The 21829-nt window shown below is 47.4% G+C and overlaps 2 protein-coding genes across 4 annotated transcripts in view; one reads left to right on the forward strand and one right to left on the reverse strand.

Moving 5' to 3' along the window:
* The first annotated feature begins 847 nt into the window (after positions 1-847).
* On the forward strand, positions 848-8983 carry CIAO3 (cytosolic iron-sulfur assembly component 3). The gene is made up of 11 exons (XM_053366108.1): positions 848-982; positions 1969-2064; positions 2668-2811; positions 3390-3522; positions 4224-4358; positions 4995-5113; positions 5783-5912; positions 6345-6417; positions 6584-6724; positions 7124-7281; positions 8491-8983. The coding sequence occupies exons 1-11, from the start codon at positions 908-910 to the stop codon at positions 8727-8729; spliced, it is 1443 nt and encodes a 480-aa protein (XP_053222083.1). The 5' UTR covers positions 848-907; the 3' UTR covers positions 8730-8983.
* Positions 8984-10228: 1245 nt separating this feature from the next.
* The window catches only part of LOC128402156 (hydroxyacylglutathione hydrolase, mitochondrial), a 41936-nt gene continuing 30335 nt past the window's right edge, over positions 10229-21829 (reverse strand). For all 3 annotated transcript variants that reach the window (XM_053366111.1, XM_053366109.1, XM_053366110.1), the window contains exons 4-9: positions 20249-20366; positions 18172-18280; positions 16601-16704; positions 14998-15099; positions 13897-13976; positions 10229-12741 (exon numbers count right to left, since the gene is read on the reverse strand). In XM_053366111.1, coding sequence (XP_053222086.1) covers positions 12642-12741; positions 13897-13976; positions 14998-15099; positions 16601-16704; positions 18172-18280; positions 20249-20366 — 613 coding nt within the window. In that variant the 3' untranslated portion in view covers positions 10229-12641. The remainder of the gene's footprint in view (positions 12742-13896; positions 13977-14997; positions 15100-16600; positions 16705-18171; positions 18281-20248; positions 20367-21829) is intronic.

Here is a 21829-nt window from a genome sequence, read left to right on the forward strand (position 1 = left end):
AGAATTCCGGAATTAGCCAATCACGTGCAGCCCATTGTGTAAATAATGTATATAAAGCAGATACTTTGGGGGAACTTTCATTCCTCCTCCCACTATGAGCTGAGTAAAGTGCATGAAATCCACTCTCAACTCCGAGTATATTTCACATTTATATTCCACCTTTCCTCCAAGGAGCTCAAGATGGCATCCTATGAAGTTCTCCTCATTTTATCCTCAACACAACTCTGTGAGGTAGGTTAGGCTGAGATAGTGATTGACTGGACCAAGGTCACCCTCCTGAGGTTCATTGTGGCTGGGTAGGGATTTGAACCCTAGCCGTCCAGATCCTTCACTCAAACCTCTGCACGACAGGCTCGTCCCCTCATTGCAGGTTCTTCACGCCTAATTTGGTTTAAACTTTCAGATGGATTATTTCACTGGCTTTTGCACCGCACGTGGACGGGGCTACCATCGGGAACCTGAAGTGATGGTTACTCTGAGCACTCTACCTCTAACTCTTTGGAAGTTCTCTTTTCTTCCTTTATAGACTTAATGTAGGTTGACATATAGGGCCCAACTCCCGGGTTTCTCTCCACCTCCCTCCCCGAGTGAATAAGTATGAAATAGCCAAAGAAATCAATAGGCAGGTTGCTGGAAACCACGTCTAGATTAAATCGGTTGGTTTCTCCGTCTATTTCTGCGGGCAAAAAACCTAGAAAACACAGACGCCAAGGTAATATCGGGAGCCCTCATTAAGACTCTACATTATTTATCTCCGCGTTCCTCTCTCTCTCTCTCTCTCTCTCTCTCTCTCGCATTGGTCGTTTTGCGACAGTGTGGCGGAAATCGCTTATCAGGCAGTGTTGTACGAGCATATACTTCCTCGTCGGAGCTTTACGGCAGTGTGGCGGGGAAGGGAGATGCGAAGATGGCTACGGCTGTGTCGCCCTTCAGCGGAGTCCTGCAGTTGACGGACCTGGACGACTATATCGGGCCCTCGCAAGTGAGTGGGGCGGGGGAGGAGGAAGAGAGAAAGTGGAGGCAGGAGAATGAGAAGGATACAGGCATTTGGGGCCGGCCCAGTGTCGTATTCTTTGCAAACCTTACAACAACCATGTGAGGTAGGCCAGCAGGAGCAGCACACGCATGAGCGCCCATTGCTGAGGCTCAGAGTGAGCGGACCCAATATGCGGGGCCAGGGTAGTGTCATGATTAGAGGGTCAGGTTAGAGAAGGTAAAGGGACCCCTGACCATTAGGTCCAGTGGCGAACGACTCTGGGGTTGTGGCGCTCATCTCACTTTATTGGCCAAGGGAGCCGGCGTACAGCTTCCGGGTCATGTGGCCAGCATGACTAAGCTGTTTCTGGCGAACCAGAGCAGCGCACGGAAACGCCGTTTACCTTCCCACCGGAGCAGTGCCTATTTATCTACTTGCACTTTGACGTGCTTTCGAACTGCTAGGTTGGCAGAAGCAGGGACCGAGCAACGGGAGCTCACCCCGTTGCGGGGATTCGAACTGCCGACCTTCTGATCGGCATGCCCTAGGCTCTGTGGTTTAACCCACAGGGCCACCCGCGTCCCAGGGTTCAAATCCCTTCTCAGCCATTGGAGACTCATTGGGTGGCCTTGGTCTGGTCAGGGTTGTCATGGGAAGGAAGGAAGGAATCAAAGGTTCTGGCCTCAGCAAATTGAAGACGGGACTGGTTTTAAATGTAATGAAAAATGTAAAGTGTCCAAAGTAAAGTGCATCCATTCTTTCTCCTGGCAAACCTCACAGCGATCTTGTAAGGGGTAAGTTGTTTTATCCTAACCATGGGGTGTGTGTGTGGAGAATAAACTTGGCATTACCAACCAGATTATCAATGCCTGATGCAGGAATTTCTGAACTGTCCAGTGGGAGTCTAGGAGGAAACACTGCTTCTTCTTCCTGAAGTATGGATTGTGGTGTGTGTGTGTGTTTTGGTGTTTAGTAGTTCGCTTTCCTTTCAGGATTGCATAAAACCCATCAAAGTTGAGAAGAAGCTTGGGAAAGCAGCAGCAAAGATCCGCATTGAAGATGATGGGACTTACATTCAAGTTGACAAGGTAAAGTTTCCCCTGCTCAGTTTGATCACATCATAAGATGGGATGGGGAAGCTTTTTTCAAGCTGTGTGTTTTTGCATTCCACCATTAAGCTTCTGGGGGCCACATAGCAGTGGTGGGCAGGGCCAGAGGTGACAGCAGGTGATGTCATTGCTGTGCCTCTTATACAGTAAGCTAAATCCCTTTCATGAGAGATACAAAATAGGTTTGGAGATCAGCGGTTACAGCTATGCAGCCCCAGGTAGGAGTTCAGAAGCCTCTTGGAAAGGAAGTTAGTTACGGAGTTGGTTAACAGCCCTCCAGGAAGGAGGATCTTTTCAGTTGTAGTCAAGAAAATTGTCCTGGTTGATGGATGCTCTCAGAAGAGCAATTACTCCCTTCTGCTCTTTGGACTGTGAATCTCTCATGTTTGGCCCTACAGTCCAGAGCCAAAAGTTGTTACAGTCCTTGGGCCTGTCTGTGAAGCTTTTATTTATAAAATCTCCAACACCATTGTCAGATGGTGGGGAGGTAACCCCTGAATGACTGCTAGTGAAAGCTGGAAGTACTTTTCAGGAATGCTTGGAAGCTGATCTCCATCCCCTCTGACCAACTCTCCCTTTCAGGACGGAGGGTCACAAAAGCTTGAGAAGGCCAAAATCACCCTCAATGACTGCTTGGCATGTAGCGGCTGCATCACGTCTGCGGAGAGTGTCTTAATCACACAGCAGAGCCATGAGGAACTCCTCAGGGTCTTAAATACCAATAAAGTAAGTTGTTGATGCTGTCAGCATGTGAGTCATAGGGCCTGAGGACCTGGAGGATGAACTCTTTCTTGCCCACTTGTGCAGGAGAAGGCAGCTATAGGGGTCTGGTCTAGGGACATAAAGGTAGGAAGCTGCTTTATACAGAAAGCCAGACCATTGGTCCATCTACACTGACTGGCAGTGGCTCTCCAGTGTTCCCAGCAAGGGAATTTCTAAGCCTTACCTGGAGATGCTGCTTGGGACCTTCTGCATGCAAGGCAGTTGCTCTGCCCTTGAGTTACAGCCCTTTGCCACTGAGTACGCTGGATTTTCTTCCAGTGCCAGGAGCAATGTTAGCAAGCTGTTTGCATTCTGGTTGGCTTCAGAGCAAATTATCTAGACCTATTATAAAGCTGCTGGTAGTTTTGCGTTTGTCTTCCACTTCTCATTGCATTAGGGACTAGATTCGCAACATATATATTTTAAAAAAGAATCCAGCCATTTCATGCTAGCTACAGAAAGGCTCAGGGCACCTCAAGATAGAAAAGGTAAATACTCCAGCAAATACGAATTTCATGTTGATGCTTGTTTGTTTTTTTAAGACGTCAGGTTCTGCTTCCCAGAAGCTGGTGGTGGTGTCCGTATCTCCCCAGTCCCGAGCTTCGCTGGCGGCAAAGTTTTCACTGACTCCTTTAGACACAGCCAAGAAACTGATGTCTTTCTTTAAAAGTTTAGGTGAGCAGCAGTGTCTCTTCTGAAGTATGTAGCTTGATGATTTAGTAATTAAACACACTTGGGATCAAACGGATTCCTGTGTTCCTGCGCATCACATTTCTGCCACGGGGCTGGAAGGATAAAACTACTCAGGGGCTGAAGATCTTGCTGCCTTTTCACCCTTTTAACAAATAGCTTTTAAATGTCATTCTCATTTAGATGTCTGAACGGATTGCCCATATTAATTAAGTTGGGACTTATTGTCAACTGATGATGTTTCTTTCTTTCCCCTCTGTTACATTTACAAAAATATATTAAAAAAAAATGCAGGGGGAAGATAAAAAAACTGACCAAACTGCCTATCACTTGGATGGTTTTGTTCACCCTTGTTGCAGAGGGTGTTGAGTTGACACAGTTTAGGAACAGCCCACCCATCCAGCTGGCTCAGTATTGTCTACACTGGCTGGCAGCAGCTCTTCAAGGTTTCAGACAAGGGTCTTTCTCAGCCCTACCTAGAGATGCTGAGGATTGAACCTGGGACCTTCTGCATGCAAAGCAGGCCCTTTACCATTGAGCTGTAGCCCTTTGCTTAACAAAGGAACAAAGGAAGCTGCCTTGCACAGAGTTGGATCATTGGTCCAATGACACCTGTATAGAAAGCTTCAGGAAGCCCCCACCACTCCACAAATGTGCACCTAACCTCTCCTCCTTCCCTGTCTCAGGGGTGCATTATGTCTTTGACACGACTTTCTCAAGGAACTTCAGCCTGCTGGAGAGTCAGCGAGAGTTTGTGCAGCGCTTCCGGAGGCAAAAGGAAGACAAGAAGGCTTTGCCTATGTTGGCTGCTGCCTGCCCAGGTGAGGCTGTTGTGGGGGGAGAGAGGGGTGCGGGCCCTGCAACTGGTGCTACCCATCATCCAGGAACCTCAGATTTTAAGACAGTGATGGGTGGGGCCAGAAGGAAAAGAGGGTGGAGCAATGAATGTGAATTTTTCCTTTAAGCCGTAGGCTTCCTATCCGCTTCCACTCACATACCCTTCTCTAGCCTTTTCAGGCAAGCAGGAGTCACTATCAGAGTACAAGGGCACATTCCAGCCACACAGAAACATTCAGAGAGGGTGCAAAGCTTAGCTGGTGAAGCGGGTAGCCTGGGGAAAATCCTAAGGGCCAAATAGAGAGGTCTGGAGGGCCACATTTGGCCTCCTGGCCTGAGGCTCCCTGCTCCTGCTGTGGACTATAAATGGGACATTCCAATATTTCTTTACAGCTGGTTGCATGCTGTTGCAATTCCGTTCCCTTTTTGGGTTTCTAGTCCTTTTTCTAGTCCAGCTCTATCCCTGGCAACACAAACATTGTTGAGCAGCTTTTCCTTTTAATCCCTTGGCCTTTCTTCCAATAGGCCAGCAAGAGGAGAGTGGGATGGGGTGGATGCTGCCTTTGGAGCCTGGAGGCGGATTTGTGACTTAAGGATGTTGGTTCTTCTTCCTCTTTCAGGCTGGATCTGTTATGCCGAAAAAACCCATGGGAGTTTCATCATCCCTCACGTCAGCACGGCCAAGTCTCCCCAGCAAGTGATGGGCTCCCTCGTCAAGAGGCACTTTGCCAAACAGCAAGTGTGTGTTCCGTGGCAGGCACTTTTCGCAGGGGAACTGGTGTCCTAGAAAGTCTGGGAGCAGCAGCTGGGCTTCAGTTTGTGACCTCCCCATCAGATCGCCTCTGCAGAGAGCCAGAAAAGGGGTCACCCTCTCACCCAAACAATCCTCTGCAGAAAGGGGAGCTCAGACCCTTTCCTTTCCATGCTAGGGCAGTGCTGTTGCTGCTGCTGCTGCTCTTTTCTTCTTAAGGGCAACCATCTCAAGCCACCCAGATTTGTTATTACCCTATGGAATGACCTTACTCTCACTTTTCTGGGTTTAGACCAGCCTTTGCCCAATCCTGGATCCCTCCTGATGTTTTGGACTACAACTCCCACCATCCACTGCCAGTGCCATTGTGGCTGATGGGAGTTGTAGTCCTGAACATCTGGAGGGTACTAAATGGTTGGCAAAGGCTGGTTTGGACAAATTTGCAAAGGGTGCTACTAGTTAATGGTTGCTAGATGGAGGTTTTACACCTCTGAATGCCACCTACCAGGGCCAAAAACCAAACAAACAGGAAGTGGTTATTGCCTTCATTCTTTGCTTGTGTGTCTTTTGCAGTGCCCTACTGGTGCCACTGTCAGAAACATGAAATCAGGACTAGTTTTTGCTGATGAGATATCCCAATCTCTTCCCCATTTATAGCACTTGACACCTGACCAGATCTACCACGTGACAGTGATGCCTTGTTACGACAAGAAGTTAGAAGCTTCCAGACCTGACTTCTTCATCCAAGAGCACCAGACCCGTGAGGTTGACTGTGTGATTACTACAGGTAAAGCGGAGCCAGGAACTGTGATGCAGTCAGTGTTTGAGTTAGAAACACCCAGAAGATTCCCTTGCCTGCTCCCCTGGCTTGAGGTGCAACTGCCCATTCACTAGCCACTACTTCCACCTGCCCCATTTGAGTTAATAGAGCCCAGCACCCATCCTGCCAGAGGTTTCTACACATACAACCTCCCGCATCACTCCATCCTGGCGAGCCAGAGGGATTATGCCATTTCAAGGACATATTCCAGCCAAGCAAAAGTTCTTGAGTAGGGGCCCTGAGTGGAGAAGCTTGGAGGGCCGCACTCAGTCCCTAGGCTTGAGGTTCCCCATCCCTGAACTGGAGAGAGGTTTAATTCATTGCCTGGTAACTCCTCTCTGCTTCCTGCCTCCATTCCATCCAGAATGCAAACTCCCTTGCATTTGTTCTGTGTTTCAGGAGAAGTTGTGAAGTTGCTGGACCAGGAGAAGGTAACCCTATCAGAAGTGAATCCTGCCCCTTTGGATAGCATGTAAGATCTAAAGTCGCTTAACTTTGCTACGCTTACATCCGGCTTGCTTCTTTCACATGAGCTCGATTTGCAGAACTTTAATCAGGATTTGGCCTTTATCGGCATGCAGCCGGGCATTTCGAGTTTTGCATGGTGCCCTACGCTGTTTCTTTTCTCCCTTCCATAGGTTTAGTGGTGTATCTGAAGAGGAGCAGTTGCTCGGGCACTCTGGAGGCGGTTCTGGGGGCTACCTGGAGCACATCTATAAGTATGCCGCAAGGGAGCTCTTCGGTATTCAAGTGGAAGAAGTTCGCTATAAGGCACTGAAGTAAGGATATTGCATTACCGCCTGGAGCTCTTACCAAGAATCCTATCCCAGCCCATTTCCCCCAGCCTGCACTCTCTTCCAGTAAGGAAGTATTGGGAGTGCGGCTGCTGCTGCTTTGCTGCTGCCTGTCCCTTGCTCCAGCCTCCCTCACTGGCTAAAGAGCCAGCAGCCATTGCAAGCAGCCGTGGAAGGTGCAAGAGAGCCATGGCCTGGGAGGAAGCATTCGTTTTCCAACCAGGCTGACTTCCCCACCAAAGTTGTACTGTTCATCCATGTTCCGTTGCTGCCAGTTTCCGCTCTGAGCAGCTGGGATAGTGGCTTGGGAGCGTGTCTGAAGAGACCATGTTTTGCAGTAGCAAATCTCTGGTTCCGCCCTGACCCCTTTTAATTCTTCCCCAGAAACAAGGACTTGCAGGAAGTGACGCTGGAGAAGGATGGCAAAACCCTCTTGCATTTTGCCCTGGCATACGGATTTCGGAACATCCAGAACTTGGTGCAGAAACTGAAGCGGGGGAAGCTGCCGTATCACTACATCGAGGTGATGGCTTGTCCTTCAGGTAAGGCCACCTGCAGGTTGGAAACGGCAGGGGGAATAAGAAAAGGCTGCATATGTCGCTTGGAGCTCTCTGGCAACATCCTAAGAATTCTCTCTTTCACTCCTACCAGTTAATACTGTCGTCATCATCATCATCATCATTATTTATACCACGCCCATCTGGCTGGGTTTCTCTAGCCATTCTGGGCGGCTTCCAACAAAATATTAAAAATACAATAAAACATTAAAAACTTCCCTAAACAGGGCTGTCTTCAGATGTCTTCTGAAAGTCAGATAGTTGTCTGATGGGACATCTGATGGGAGGGCGTTCCACAGGGCGGGCTCCGCCACCGAGAAGACCCTCTGCCTGGTTCTCTGTAACCTCACTTCTCGGAGTGAGGGAACTGCCAGAAGGCCCTTGGAGCTGGACCTCGGTGTCTGGGCAGAACGATGGGGGTGGAGACTCTCCTTCAGTTAAAAAGAAGCAGGTTGCTGTTTTGTTTGTTACAAAGTTATGTATTTTTATGTTTTTATATTGTAAACAGCCCTGTGATCCTTAGATAAAGGGTGGTATAGAAATATAATGTATAAATAAATAATCTGAAATGCCACCTCCTTCCTCACAGACCCTCTCAGGCGTTGATATCGGCAGAGGGGGCCCTCATGGTTGCTCCATCTCCCTCAGACATTCGAGAGGGGAGTGACCTGTAAGAGGGCCTTCTCTGCGGCAGCCCCTAGGCTGTGGAATTCCCCTACCTGCAGAGGTGTGCCTGGCTTCTTCACTGGTTTCAGTGAATGCTGAAGACACACTTCCTTACCCCAGCCTTTGACACTTGAGATGTGCCTTTCCAGGGACTCCGCTGTTCTTCCTATGACCGTCATGTGTTTTAACTATTTTTAGTCTTTCATTGTTGTAGCCTGCCCTGGGTCTTGCTGGTGAAAGGCAAGCAATACATTTGGTGATGATGATAATATTGAAGCTCTAGCTTAGCTAACTCAGGTACTTCCTTCAACCTGCTTCCCTCCAGATTTGAGCTCCCAGCAGGCACCAGCCTGCAAAGATCATTTTGAACTTGTGGCCTTGCGTGCCTGGGGCTGATGGGAGTTCTAGTTCAAAGCATTTGGAGGGTGCCACCTTGGGGAATGCAGGTTTAGCTTAAAAACTCACCTATATTCTTCTTGCCTCTTCTGCTGGAATCCACTTTCTTCCCGCCCCTTTGTTTCTTTCCAGGCTGCTTAAATGGAGGGGGCCAAATTAAAGCTGAAGGGGAGCCCAGCAAGGATCTTCTCCAGAGGGTGGAGAGGCTGTACGAATCGGTCCAACCTGAAAACCCGGAGCTTAATGGAGCCATGCAGGCACTCTACAAGGAGTGGCTGGGTGGCCCTGCTTCGGAACAGACTCGAGACATCCTGCACACAGGGTATCACGCAGTGGAGAAGTCAAGCACCACCTTGAATATCAAGTGGTGAAGATGGCTGGGAGTGCCGTTGGCACAGAAGGTGTCACAATCATGCCCTCTTGATTTCCTTTCCCTCTTCGAAGTGGTTGCTGGAAGGACAGAGACTGGTGGCAAAATATGTAGCAAATCCACCTTTAGTACCAAAGAATGGAATAAAAATGATTACGGACAGAGGGTTTGGCTTTAAGGAGAGCTGTGTTCATCCGTATACCCTTGCCTTCCCTCCAGCTTCTGACAGCCATGACTGTTGGCCGTCCTGGCAGCATCTGGGGGGGCACGTTACATGTTGCTACAATAAACAATTGTCCTAGATCAAGATCTCTCTCCCCATACCCCACAATGCAAAGGAAAACACAATACTAACAGATGCTACTTGAGTGATTGTCACAGGGGCCAGTCAGTCAGCCTCTTGCAGAGTTTCAGTTGGAAACAGTCCGTTTTGTGGCTTGCTGCAGGTTGGGGGTTCTTGGATGTCTGCCCGAAAGGGGGCTGGAACACATTCTTGGGGTTCAAAGTATGTACCTGTCTTAGCTCAGAGTGTGTTTCCAGAGCTCTCTGTGCTTTTGGTCTCATTCCTGCCACTTGCCTACAATGAATTCCCTTAGTAACAGAAAACAACAGCTGTTATAAATCTACAGGATAGTTAAGAACTTCAGAAAGAGCCTCCTGGATCAGGCCAGTGTCCATACACTCCTACATTATCTTCTCAAGAGTCCCAAATCAATCTCTGCCCTACCTTTTTCATGCAGAGATTGGAAGTTCATGCCCCATCCTGGACCGGGAGCAAAATGTCACCTACAACACTGAAGTGCGGCGTTTAAAAGAATTGTAGCCAGAAACCTGAAATGTTTCAGGCCTGCTTTATTCCTTATTCTCTGCACCCACAAAGCCAAGAAGCTTTTTCTCCAGGAACGATGGGATTACCTAAGGAGACTCTTTAAGAGGCAAGGGGGATCTAGAGGTATAAATGACTTTCAGACTTTGAAAAGCTGGTGTCACTCGATCAAGTTCACCAGTTTTGTTGAATTAATTAAATAGTTTTAATTGGATTTTGAATAAATGCAGTTAATTGTTACTGTTTTGAATTTTATTGTGTTATTATCTTCCTTGGTGGGTCATGCAAACTGCTAGTCTGAGTAACACTTTTTATAGGGTAGGGGGCACTGGGACAAACGGTGGAGATGGCCTGAAAAAGTTTGGGAACCATTGTGATAGACTGTGAAGAAGCAGTTTAAGTGTGCAGCTAAATTGGAAGCAGAAACTCTGTGATTAGGCCCTCATGAAGTTTCTCATTTAAAACAAAAATCACAGGGATAAATTAACACTCATCCAGATCCAGTTCTGAAAGGTTCAGGATGCTGAACTTACTTCATTGTTTCATTTGATGTCCACAAGTTCTAGTGCTATGATAGAGGGGGAAATTGTGTTTGCTTCCTAACACTTGCAATCAGCCTGTCTTTGCTGGTGGCGAAAGTCTCGGCTCCAAGAATTAAGAGGCAGAACCACAGCTTAGCGCAAGAGATGTTTATTGTCAGAGCAGAACACCATTGTCAATATTTGGAATAAAAGGCTCCCACACAACTTACACTTGAGGCAGCTGCACACCTCCACACCACTAGATGGCAGCATTCTTTTTAATGCTTCCTGGGCAAAGAAGAGCAACATGTCTACGTAGTTTCTCTTGCTGTGGCAGCGCCAATCAGCCACTCATGGCTGGTGGGCACACACAGTCACAGCAGTAGCTAAAGCAGACTGCTTGGTGCCTTCCAGATATTTTGGACCACAACTCCCATCAGTTGTCACCTGGGACCAATGGGAGTTGTGGTCCAAAACATATGCAGGGTACCAGATTGGGGAGCCACTATACAGTGGCTTTTAGAAAGGGGCAGGCAAGACCCCCTCACCTCTAAATTATCCCCAGTTCCATAGTTCCTGGTGTGTGTGTGGGGGGGGAATACACTCTTTTCTTCAACTGTTTTTTACAACATTCCTGGCTTCTTGGAATCTCAATACTGCACTGAGGGAGCCCCACTGCTTTCACGAGACCCCAATTCCATGGGTTCTGGGAGGGGTCTCGGAAGCTGCAACAGCTTTAAAATGAGTTGGCCTGTTACTGGTGACACCTCTTAACTCTGATCCTAGTAGTTCATCTCTTTTATAGCAATATATTAGTTTTCTGTATATACACATATGTCGGTATGTACACGAGTCAGCTGAATCAACAAGGAACACAGGGGGCGCGGTTTGAGGGGTGCTGGCAAGTGGGTTGTCCATCTGGAGGGGTTTCTTGGCCCCAACGTGAGCCGTAAAAAGGTATACAGTGCTGTCAAAGGCGTTTTAACTGTCACTGGTTCCTCCTGCAAAGAACTCTGGGAGCTGTAGTACACTGTGTAGAAGTGTCCCCTGCTTCCTCAAACTAACTTCCAGTTCCCACAGTTTCTTGGCTGGGAGACACACCCATTAAAAAGGTCTGGGGATTTTGTTTTGTTTAAAGTGCAGTATAGACACACTCAAAAGAAAACGATACCGCTGTCAAAAAACACAGCTTTCTTTTAGAAAAGAGAGATGGGGGAGAGGGGGGTGGTCAGACCTTCTCTTGACTCTGTAATCTGTTGATCCTGGTTTTCATTAGAGTTGGATAGGGATGCCAGATTCAAAAGAACAATGCAGCCCAAAAAGATGTGTTCAGATTAGTTATTTGCCCCAATGGCCATTTTCCGCCGTGCTTCATGCTGATGTTTTGCTGCTGCGCCGTCTGCACTGGTGGCTCAGCACACAGCTAATCTTCAGCGTGGACAACATGCACGTACCATGGCTGCTTCAAAAGCAGGGGCACAATCTTGCTGTACTCTCAGCTGGCTAGCTAGAGGCATGTCCGCACAGGGGTTTCTCCATGGACACTCAAACGTGCTCATTCAGCATCCCTTCTACATCTCATCTGCCCCAAGTGGCAGAACTGCGGCATTACAAGATGGAAGAGTCCACAAAACTGCAGCCAACACTACATTCCTCTCCCCCACCCAGATTTTCGGTTGTGCCCTAAGCTGTTCCCATGCTGACATGGCCTAGGATGGGGAACCAGTGGCCCCCCAGATGTTACTGGACTCCAAGCAGGGCCAACGACTCAGGATGATGGGCGAAGGGAAATGGATACTGTTATGCTGCCAATGTGGGGGTCCATACTATATTTTTAAACCATACCTTTTCCACTTTAACAGCCATGGCTTCCCCCATATAATCTTGGGAACTATTGTTAGTTAAGGATGCTGCGAGGGGTCTCCTAATAACCCCGGGCAGCCTTAACCAACTACAGTTCCCAGGATTCTTTGAGGGAAGCCATGAGGGATAAGGGAGCTTTAAATGGATGCTGGGAATGTGAGTGAAATCAAGAAGGTTCGCTCCAAGCCTCACAAAGCCAGCTGGATTTTTCACAAAATGGGTTTTCAAAGCAACTGATGCATGGATAAAATTAAAAAAACAACAACAATTAGAACAGATCCACTTTTCAATCTGAGGCAGAGGGTGCAAACATTTCCCCAGAAGTCAAAACAAGCGAGGGCAAAAAGTTGATCTGAATTTTGTCCTGATAACCTATGAAACAACCAGGTCGCTCCTCTCCCAAGTTCCATGCACCCCTCAAAAAATAAAAAAATAAAAACAAACTTACTGTTACACAGTGGTTCAAATCCAGGAATACAAGAAAAATTAAAATTTAAACATCTTTTAAATAGCTTATAGGACATTTCCTATAAGAGCAAAGTGCTTTGTTTACACCTCCTTTTAAGACAAAAACAAAAAAGATCCTTAGACATGAATTATTTTTAACATAACAGAGCAATGAGAAACTTCATCTTCCTTAACTAAATCAACTTTGGAAAAGAAAAAAAAAGGGGGGGTGGAGAGCAGGAAAGCGGCTGGGATTTCACTCTTTTGGCACTTTGAAGTTGTCCTTCTCTTTCCGGATGGCACCCATTGTCCGGATGGGGTCTCCTTCCCTGGCATGTTGCTGCACTGTCGGCTCCCTGCCAAAAGAAGGAAAATGTCGCATGTAGGTGACAGGAGATAACAGGCTATTTGGTTTGTTGAAAATGGAGTATCTACGGCACCATCTGCTCCATTCATTTACAGAACTGTGATCCACTTTAAGCAGTCATGGCTTCAACGGTAGTTTGTTCAGGGTGCTGGGAACTGTAGCTCTGTGAGGAGTTTCCTAACAACTTTCCAATCCAATCACAGCTCAGTTGGAGGAGAGGCATGCTGGCTGACAGACAAGCCATGCTGCTCAACAAACAGCTGCTCCCAGGATTCTTTGAGGGAAGCCATGACTGTTTCAAGTGGCCCTTTAAATGTATGGTGTGAATATGGTCCAAGTTATTTTGTTCAGAGAATTCCACAAGCACCTCTACCTGGGAGTAAAAAATACAATGGGTATTCTACTCAGAAAGTTCTTCCACTGAAAGAAATGGACCTAAGTTAGCCATGTCCATTAATTTCAATGGTTCTACTCCGAGTATCCATACAGTTTTGGAAAACTAATATTACCTAGACACTGTTGCATGTGATTATGGACACGCCTAGTGTTGCATATGCACAACACTGTTGTAAGCCACAACCAGACAACAAGCACAATGAAGGAAGATGGAGGGTCCAGGACACTCATTCTGACTTTATGGATGCAACTACCACCAGGTTGTGAAAAACTGCCTGTTTAGCTGGCTCATAAGAAGCAACTCAACACATGTATGTATGGCAAGCTTTTCATTTGGCCTGGGGGCCGCATTGACCCTTGGCTAACCACCTAAGGGCCACATGCACACACACAGCCCCTCTGCAACAGCTGGAGGAGCTTCCTGCCCTTCTGTGCTCCTCAAATGATCAAAGTGATGAATGGGATGGGGCTGTTTTGCATACTCATTAAGGCGCTGGTCTTCAACTCCCCCATCCCAGCGCTGTGCCTGCTTAAAAATAATGTATAATTTTCGAAAATAGACAAATATAGTTCTTAGATGCAGGACATCAGCAAATTAAGATTCTTGCTTTCAGAGAGACTGACTACTCCCATCTCACGAAACCAGTTCCACTCAAGCCATGGACCCACAGCCGCAGTTCCTCAGAATGCAGGATACCCTTCCCCACACCTTCTCCTTCCCAAAGCGTCATCCTCAAACACAAATTACCTGACTCTCATGAACGGGTTGTAGGTGAATTCTTCGCCAATGGTCGACGGGATGGTCGGCTCCCCACCATCGTATTTTGCCTAGGGGAATCGTAAATTGCAGAGTTGGAAGGGATCCAAAGGTTTATCGAGTCCAACCCCACTGCAAGGAGACTTCCAAAAGTGCTTTGGGATATGCCTACACCTACTGAACCTGAATGTTCAGTTTTCGTCCACTAGAAATTTTGGAAACTACTCTATCTGTTCAAGATGCATTTGGATATTTAAGGTATCCAACCAAATGTTGCATGATGGTGCCTGAGATCAAAGAGCAGGTGTTCATAGAATCATAGAATTGCTAATGCTCTGCAATGCAGGAATCATAGCTAAAGAATCCCTGACAGATGGCTAATTAAGCTCTTTTTAAAAACCTCCAGTGAAGGAGCATCACCACCTTCCAATATTCCTCCAAGTTTGGATACAACTGAATGTCATTTTGAACCAAGATGACAGACTCGAACCTTTTAAAACTAGTTTTTACCTAAGTTTTTGATTATGATTCCTGAGATCAATGTGCAGGTTTTTGTCTACATTTGGATACAACTGGACGCTATTTTGAATCAAGATGGTGAAATGCATTTTTCAAAAGTGTCGTCTTTAACATAGTGATTTCATCAAAATGATCTTTTGGTTTCTTGGGATTCCCAAGCTAGGCTGGGTACAAGGCTGCTGGTGAAAAATAGCATTAAACCCCTGACCCTTTTTCTAAGGGAGGTGAAAGAAATGGAAAAACAGCTCCCGCCTTCCAGAGATCTAGCCAATGACAGCAAAGGCACTCAGGCAGCCGTCACTTTTGGAAAAAACAGTATTCCGTTTGACGAAGGCTCTGTTGACATTAGAACTTGCATTTGCTCAATGTTCAGTTACCTGCCACGCCCACCCACCTCACCCTCCCAACCCCCGCAAAACCCACCCCTGTCCATTTTGGCTACAGGCCTGGACTAGCACTGCCAGAGTAAAGGAATCAAACTGGAACTGCCTGTCCCAATGGCATGGGGTGCGGAAGGGAACAGAGGCTGCCCACTGACTGCTCTCCTCTCCAGGAATGAGAAGCCCATCTTGCCTTTGCCCAGGAGAGTTTTCGCTGGATCGCGCTGTTGTTGGGCTCAACATGCCGGGCAAACTTTAAGTTGTTGATGGTGTATTCGTGACCACAGTAGACTTTCTGGAAAGGAAGGAAGAAGAGGAGGAAGGCAGTTAAAAGTCACTGAAGGCCTTGAGGAAGGGCAGTAGCTCAGTGGTAGAGCATCTGCTCTGCAGGCAGAAGGTCCCCACTTCAATCCTCAATAGGACTGGGAAAGGAGGCGGACTCAGTAGAATGCAGCTTCCTATTTAAACCAGCCATTTGTTCAGAGTCATGGGGGCTGGAACTTTTCTGTATTTTTAGGGAAAGGAACATAGCTCAGGGGTAGATCTTTGCATGCAGAAGGTCTCAGGCTCAAACCCCGACATCTCCAGGTAGGGTTGGGAATGTCCCCTGCCTGAAATCCTGGAAGGCTGCTGCCAGTCAGTGTCAACAGTACTGAGCTGTATGGACCACTGGTTCTGTCTCAGTGTAAGGCAGCTTCCCACACCCCTAAGTTGCAAGACAACCGCTTTTTGTGCCTAATTCTGAGGTTTTCAGCAGGCCATCATGCTGAAGGAAGAAGATGATCCTGGTCAGGCACCTTGCTGCTTTGCTTGATGCTCACGTAACTTTACTCTCAACTCTGTCCCTTTGCCAGTCAGTTGATGGAGGGGGGCCCACCCATTTTTCCTCTGGTGCCAAGCCACTTCCTTTGTTCCCTTAATGGTCTATTACCTAGGCTATCAGTTCACCAGGAAGTTAGCCTGGCTATTCCAGGAATTAGAGGGGTCTTGGCATGCAGCCCACTCCCCCCATCTCACAACAATATATACCTGATGGCTCTGAAGTGAGCAGAGGGATTAAAACCTCTATGGCCAGCCCAGTGCCCCAATGGGGAGGCAATTCATACTTTTCCATTGCTTTGCCTAACATGAGGGCCAGGTCTGTCTTTTAAGCGTTCCCTGGGAAAAGGTTATTTTGCTTCCTGGTTTGACAACGCAAGAGCTGGGTGGGGCTACTGGATGCTCTGCTTTTTATATCTGCTTTTTTTTATATCTGTTTCACTTGGACGTAACTAACCCTTCTTTTGGCCTCAGGGCTGCATTCATGCTTGGCTAACTCTTGGGGTGGCACATGCCAGTGGTGGGTGTGATCACCTCACACACTCTCTTGCACAATCTCTCTCTCTCACACACCAGCTGACCTGCACAGATCAGCTGAGAAACGGGGTCTCACCTCTGCCCCTGTGCATCAAATCATCAATCTGATGACCAGGGAGAGAAAGGGCATCATCTGTATTCCCCATCAGGGTGCTGGGCTCCCAACCTCAGCTCTGTGCCTTATTTTTGCCAACACCACCAGAATCTGTGGGATATTTTTTGGAGGGGAATGGGAAAATGTGCTTGTTGCCGGTCAGACCACAAAATGGGGGGTTAGCCACCCCTGGCTTATCTGTTGTTGCTTCCCTCAAAAAGTTTTGGGAGCTGTAGATTGGCCTGGCTGGCAAGAGTCCTCCAAGAGCGAACACAGTTACCAAAGTTAATTGTCTTTAGTATGGAACAGACACACCCGACCCAAACAGGGAGCCTTTGCATGGTACCGTTTCTGGAGGGAGTCGCCCCAAGATCTCAATAAGGGCTCTGTACATTTCCTCAGGGGTTCCTTCAAAGAACTTCCCGCAGCCTGCAACAAACAGTGTGTCACCTAGAGAAGGGAGAGAGAGAGGAGAATGAACACACTTTAATGATCTCATTAAAGAACCAGGAATTGGGAGCACCATGGTGGAAAAGGGTAAACCAGGAAGGAGATTCTGCTGAGGCAGAGGTGAGTAACTTCAACACTAGGGACTAGAAGCTTACAGTGAGTGACAAAGAATCATCATAATGACTTGAGCCACAGCTGAGTGACTGTGTGCAGTCTCTAAATGCTATTGAATGTGGCCCTCCATTGCTTCGTGAAGTTGCTCTCTGTTCTTCCATCCTGCAAGCGTTCATCCCCTCCCTGTTCCATTTCCTCCTAAGTTTTCATGGCATATTACTGGATTAAAATAAAATGGATTTTTTTTTTACAGTGCCCCTGTAAGTTTCTTAGATTTCCAAATGTGCGCCCAAATATGAGGACCCACGAGACCAATCTTCTTGGAGAATGGGATCTTAAACTCTAAAGGTGCGGTAGCAAAGTGACGGAGCACTCACTATAGAGCACCCACATTTAGAAGGTCAGGGGGACGGACAGATCCGTTCAGGGTGACACTTGCACACTGGAAAAAGGGCTGTGAAGTGAGAAAATGTGTCAAGATGCAGAAGGCAGTTCTTGGATTCAGGAAGCAAAGTGGCAGATCACATGCTTTGACCAACACCTAACCAGCTGAACGTGTTTGGTTACACCCAGATGAAGGCAGTGGGGTGGCCAACACCCAACCAGACAAACGCATTGGGTGAAGCCAGATTAAGACATCAGGAGGGCAGAGGGAACATCTTCATGTAAGAGAATGGGAAGAGTCAACTCGATCAGAACAGCGGCCCATCGACTCTAGCATCTTGTTCTCACACAGTGGCCAGCCAGATACCTGTGGGAAACCTGCAAGCAGGATCAATGTCCACCTGCAATTCACAGCAGCTGGTATTCAGGGACATACTGCCTGCAGGCATGGAGGCAGAGCACAGCCATTGTGGCAAGGAACCATTAATAGCTCCATCCTTCATGAATTTGCCCAATCCTCTTTCCAAGCCATCCAAGTTGGCTGCTACTGCTGCCTCCGGTGGGAGCAAGCTCCACAGCTTAACTCTGTGCTGTGTGAAGGATTTTTCTTTCATTTGTCCTGAATCTTCCAACATTCAGCTTCATCACAAGTCCACAAATTCAAGTGTTATGACAGAAGGGGAAAAGCCTTTCTCTATCCACTTCTTCTATGCCATACATAATCACAGAAAAGGCGAGTGAGGAGGGACATGAATTTATAAAAGCCCCAAATGCTGCAATCTTCCCTTGTGGTCATTTTGACTACACTTATCTGAATATTTTCCAAACTCTACAATATCATTTTAATAATATTTTCACGAAGGCAATCCCTGCACTCTCTTTGGGCGGTGGGTTAGGTTGCAACGCCCCCCCCCCCGTGTTGCTCAAGCTGCTGAGGTCAAGGCAAAAGAAGTGCCCCCAAACCCTCACCTGTGAACACAGCAGGTGGCTCGGAGCTGTTTGGCTTGGTCACAAAATAGCAAATGTGTCCAGAAGTGTGGCAGGGAGTCGAGAGGCATTTCACGTTAAGAGATCCAACCTAAAAAAAGGTGGAAAAGCTCAAGTCATTGAGGGGGAAAGCAAAGGGGCAGATAAACCACAATTGCCCTCCAAGGGCACGACCGCTCCGCACCAACATGGCGAATCTCAGATTGGTAACACCCACAGGGGTGAAGAGAAGCAGAGGGGTGGGGATGAGGAGGAAAGGAGCCCTAAAAACTGATGCAAACCAATGACTATGGTCTAGTATTGTGTGTTTTGAGTAGTCATGACTTGCGCCCACTTCTTGGTTGCACAGAACTCTTTGTCAGGCAAGATTGGAAGCTTGACTAATTCTCAGCTGTAAGAAGCACCCATGACAGCTGTGCGGTCATTCCAGCAGGAGAAAGGGTCTGACATTTTCAGCAACTCACCATGAACAGCGACTGGGGAAATCAGGCTTGGTTTGTCCACAGGAGGCAATGAACGCCTGTGTGGGAGGGCTATGAAATCACCCATTAAAGGCTGCATTAGATGTGATGTTAATCACACAAGTGGTCCTCCGCAAAGGTTTGCTTTTTCTTTAGTATTTAGCAGTTGCACCCCTTATGTCCCCCCCACCCCCGTAAATCACAGTACAGTGGAGGAGGGTCTTGCCCTTGGACCTCCACTGCAGTTTTGATCCACCTCCTTCCACAGCTACTTAGTCAATTTAAAAAAGAAAACAAGTAGGCAAGGATGAATCAGCTGGTTAACATCACATCTAGTTTGACCTTACTCAGACTAGACCCAATGAGATTAAGGGAGCTATGTTAGCCCATGTTCATTAACTTCATTAACTTCAATGGGTCTACTCAGAGCAGGGCTAGCATCAGATACAACCCTAACCCCCCAGCTACCAAAAACACTTGTGCAAGTAACCAGTATTTGGAGCCAGCAAGATGCGTCCATTTCCCCCGCTGGAGAGGTCTGTGATACTCCACCAAGCCTGCATCTGGGCTGGGGAACATGACATTGGACCCCAACTACCAGCAGCCCACATGGCTGAAAGTGGGGAGTGATGGGCGTTGGAGTCCAGCAGCAGATTTCCCATCCCTGACCATTGCAAAAGTAGATCTAGTTCAAGTTATCACTCTATCTACCCTGTAAAGCACGGGAGGCTAACCTGTGTCCCTCCAGATATTGTTGTTGGACTCCAGTTCTAACCAGCCCCAGCTAGCATGGCCAATGGTCAGGGACGATGAAGAGTCCAGCAACCTCTGGAAGACCATGGGTTAGCCGCCCCTGTGATGAAGGCCAGCTCTGGGATAGTTGACATGGCAGCCTCTTAAGGATGACAGGACCTCCTCATTGCTTCTCCCAGATGCCCTAAACGGTCAACCACTGCTTGAGAACACCTCCTGGGCAAAAGCTGCTGGGAGGCTGTGACATTAGCGCTTAGAGAAGGCCTTTGTTCACACGAAGTCTTTGTCAAGAGGCTGATGTGGCAACAGACTGTGTGTCTTCTCATTTGCACGGCGCACATCTGCTTGTTTTATGGGCAAAACAGGGCCAAAATCAGAGGGGTGGAAACTCTGTGGCACTTCTGGTGCATCACATGACTCCCATGGGAGGCACCTGGTGCCACAGGGTGTTTGCCCCCCCGTCTTCAAACAGGCCAAATGGCCAGGGAGTCACCCTGCTTAAGGAGGAAGCTTCCCCCCCCAAACCTCTCCTTCCTCGTGATAGCTCCATGCTTGTGGCAGGTGAAAAGGGCCATTCTGAGCCAGCACTGCAACTGTGCGTTATGTGTTCCTGTGCTTAAGCAAAAAAGACAAACCAAACAAAAAACAGGAATTTCAGGTTAGGAAGTCCATCTTCCACAAGCAGAGAGCTGCCACGTGCAAAGGACATTTGTGTGGGGAGGAAACGGTGACAAGAACGCAATTGCCATGCTCCAGGGCCTTCGTGCGCCTCAGTGCTCAAACGGAACACATGATTTTAGAGGATGTTTTGGGCAAATGTATTTCCCCCGTTTCTTTCTTTTTACCTGAAATGACATAAGATGAGAGACTTTCTGGGTCAAGGCTCCAACCCTGCTATCTCCCCCGTACACTTGTAACCCCGGCTCCATCTTTACAAGTTTCTCATTGCCACCAGCGTGGTCCCTAGAAGGTCAAAATGGTCAGACTTTGGAGCAAAACACACAAGAGGCAGTCTCTTACAACGCGCATCAAGCAAACGGCCTGAATCCTGCTTTTCTTTAAAGTTAAGACATTGGTCCTTTTTAAAAAAAATAAAATAATGGAACTAATGGCCTCATCCTGTAGTCCAGGGGTGGCTACGGGGGTGAGGCAATGGTCCAAGGGCCTGCATCCACCCATGGACAACCCTCGGGGGGGGGCTGCATGTAGGTGTGGCAAAAATAGGTGTGGGTACCACACTGGCGCACAGGACACAAACACTGTAATGTGTGTAGGGGCTGGCTCTATCACTGGGCTGAGTGTGGCAGCCAATTTGAGGTATCATGAAAGGACAGCAAATTCTTACTTTTTAATTTATCATTAGGTTGAAATTAATCAACATAACTAATATAGGTCCATTAATTGCAATGGGGCTATTATTAGTAGAACTTACTTAGACAACAGTCACTGTATTTTTTATTCCCAGGTAAAGGTGCTTGTGGAATTTTCGGGATAAAATAACTAGGGCCGCATTCACTCTGTACATTTAAAGGACTATGACACCACTTTAAAAAGCCATGGCTTCGCCGAATGAATTTTTAAGGGTGCTGAGAGTTGTTAGGGGGCCCCTATTCCCCTCACCAGGCTACCATTTCCAGAGTGGCTTAACAATTTCCCATAGCAAACTACCACTCCCAGAATTCTTTGGGGGAAACCATGACTGTTCAAAGTGGCATCATAAGTGCTTTAAATGTATGTTATAAATGTGGCCTTGGTCAGACTTGGGTATTCTACAGCTTGAATTGGAAGCAGGTTGTTGGGTGTTGCTGTTTCACCTCAGGCAGCAAAATGCCTTGGCCTGGCCTGGATAGCAAGCACCACAGTGGCTTTACAGCAAGGAGCTCATCCTGTTTCACACAAGAGAGGCACACAAAGAAAAGAGGCTCAGGGGAAGAGATAAAGGGAGATGCGTCAAGGCAATTCGATTAAGAGGAGGAAGTCCTTCTTGACTTCAAAATACAATTATTAAGGCCATTGTGGTGTTAAAATTAAATGATGCCCCCTCATAGACCTTAAATTTGATTTCCAAACAAAACTGAAGCTGGTTGAAATGCCATGGGAAGTACTGACTTGTCAATGTTGTTGTTTAAAAAAAATTTGGGGGGGGGAGAAATTAAAAAGTGTCTTGACTGGAAATGAACAGGAATGAAACTGGTTGAAATTTGGAGTGGGCAGTGAGATTACTCTCTGTGTGTGTGTGTGTGTGTGTGTGTGTGTGTGTGTGTAAGGATGTGTTGAGAGGCAGTTGGGTCGCAGGGTTTTGTTGAATTAATTAAACTAAATAATTCTAACTAGATTCTGAATGAATGTGCAATTAATGGATACTATTTTGAATTTCATTGTTTTACCATCTTCTTTAGTGTGTAGTACAAACCACTATTCTGAAT

This window comes from Podarcis raffonei, chromosome 14 (genome assembly GCF_027172205.1).
Source record: "Podarcis raffonei isolate rPodRaf1 chromosome 14, rPodRaf1.pri, whole genome shotgun sequence".
Lineage (NCBI taxonomy): Eukaryota > Metazoa > Chordata > Lepidosauria > Squamata > Lacertidae > Podarcis > Podarcis raffonei.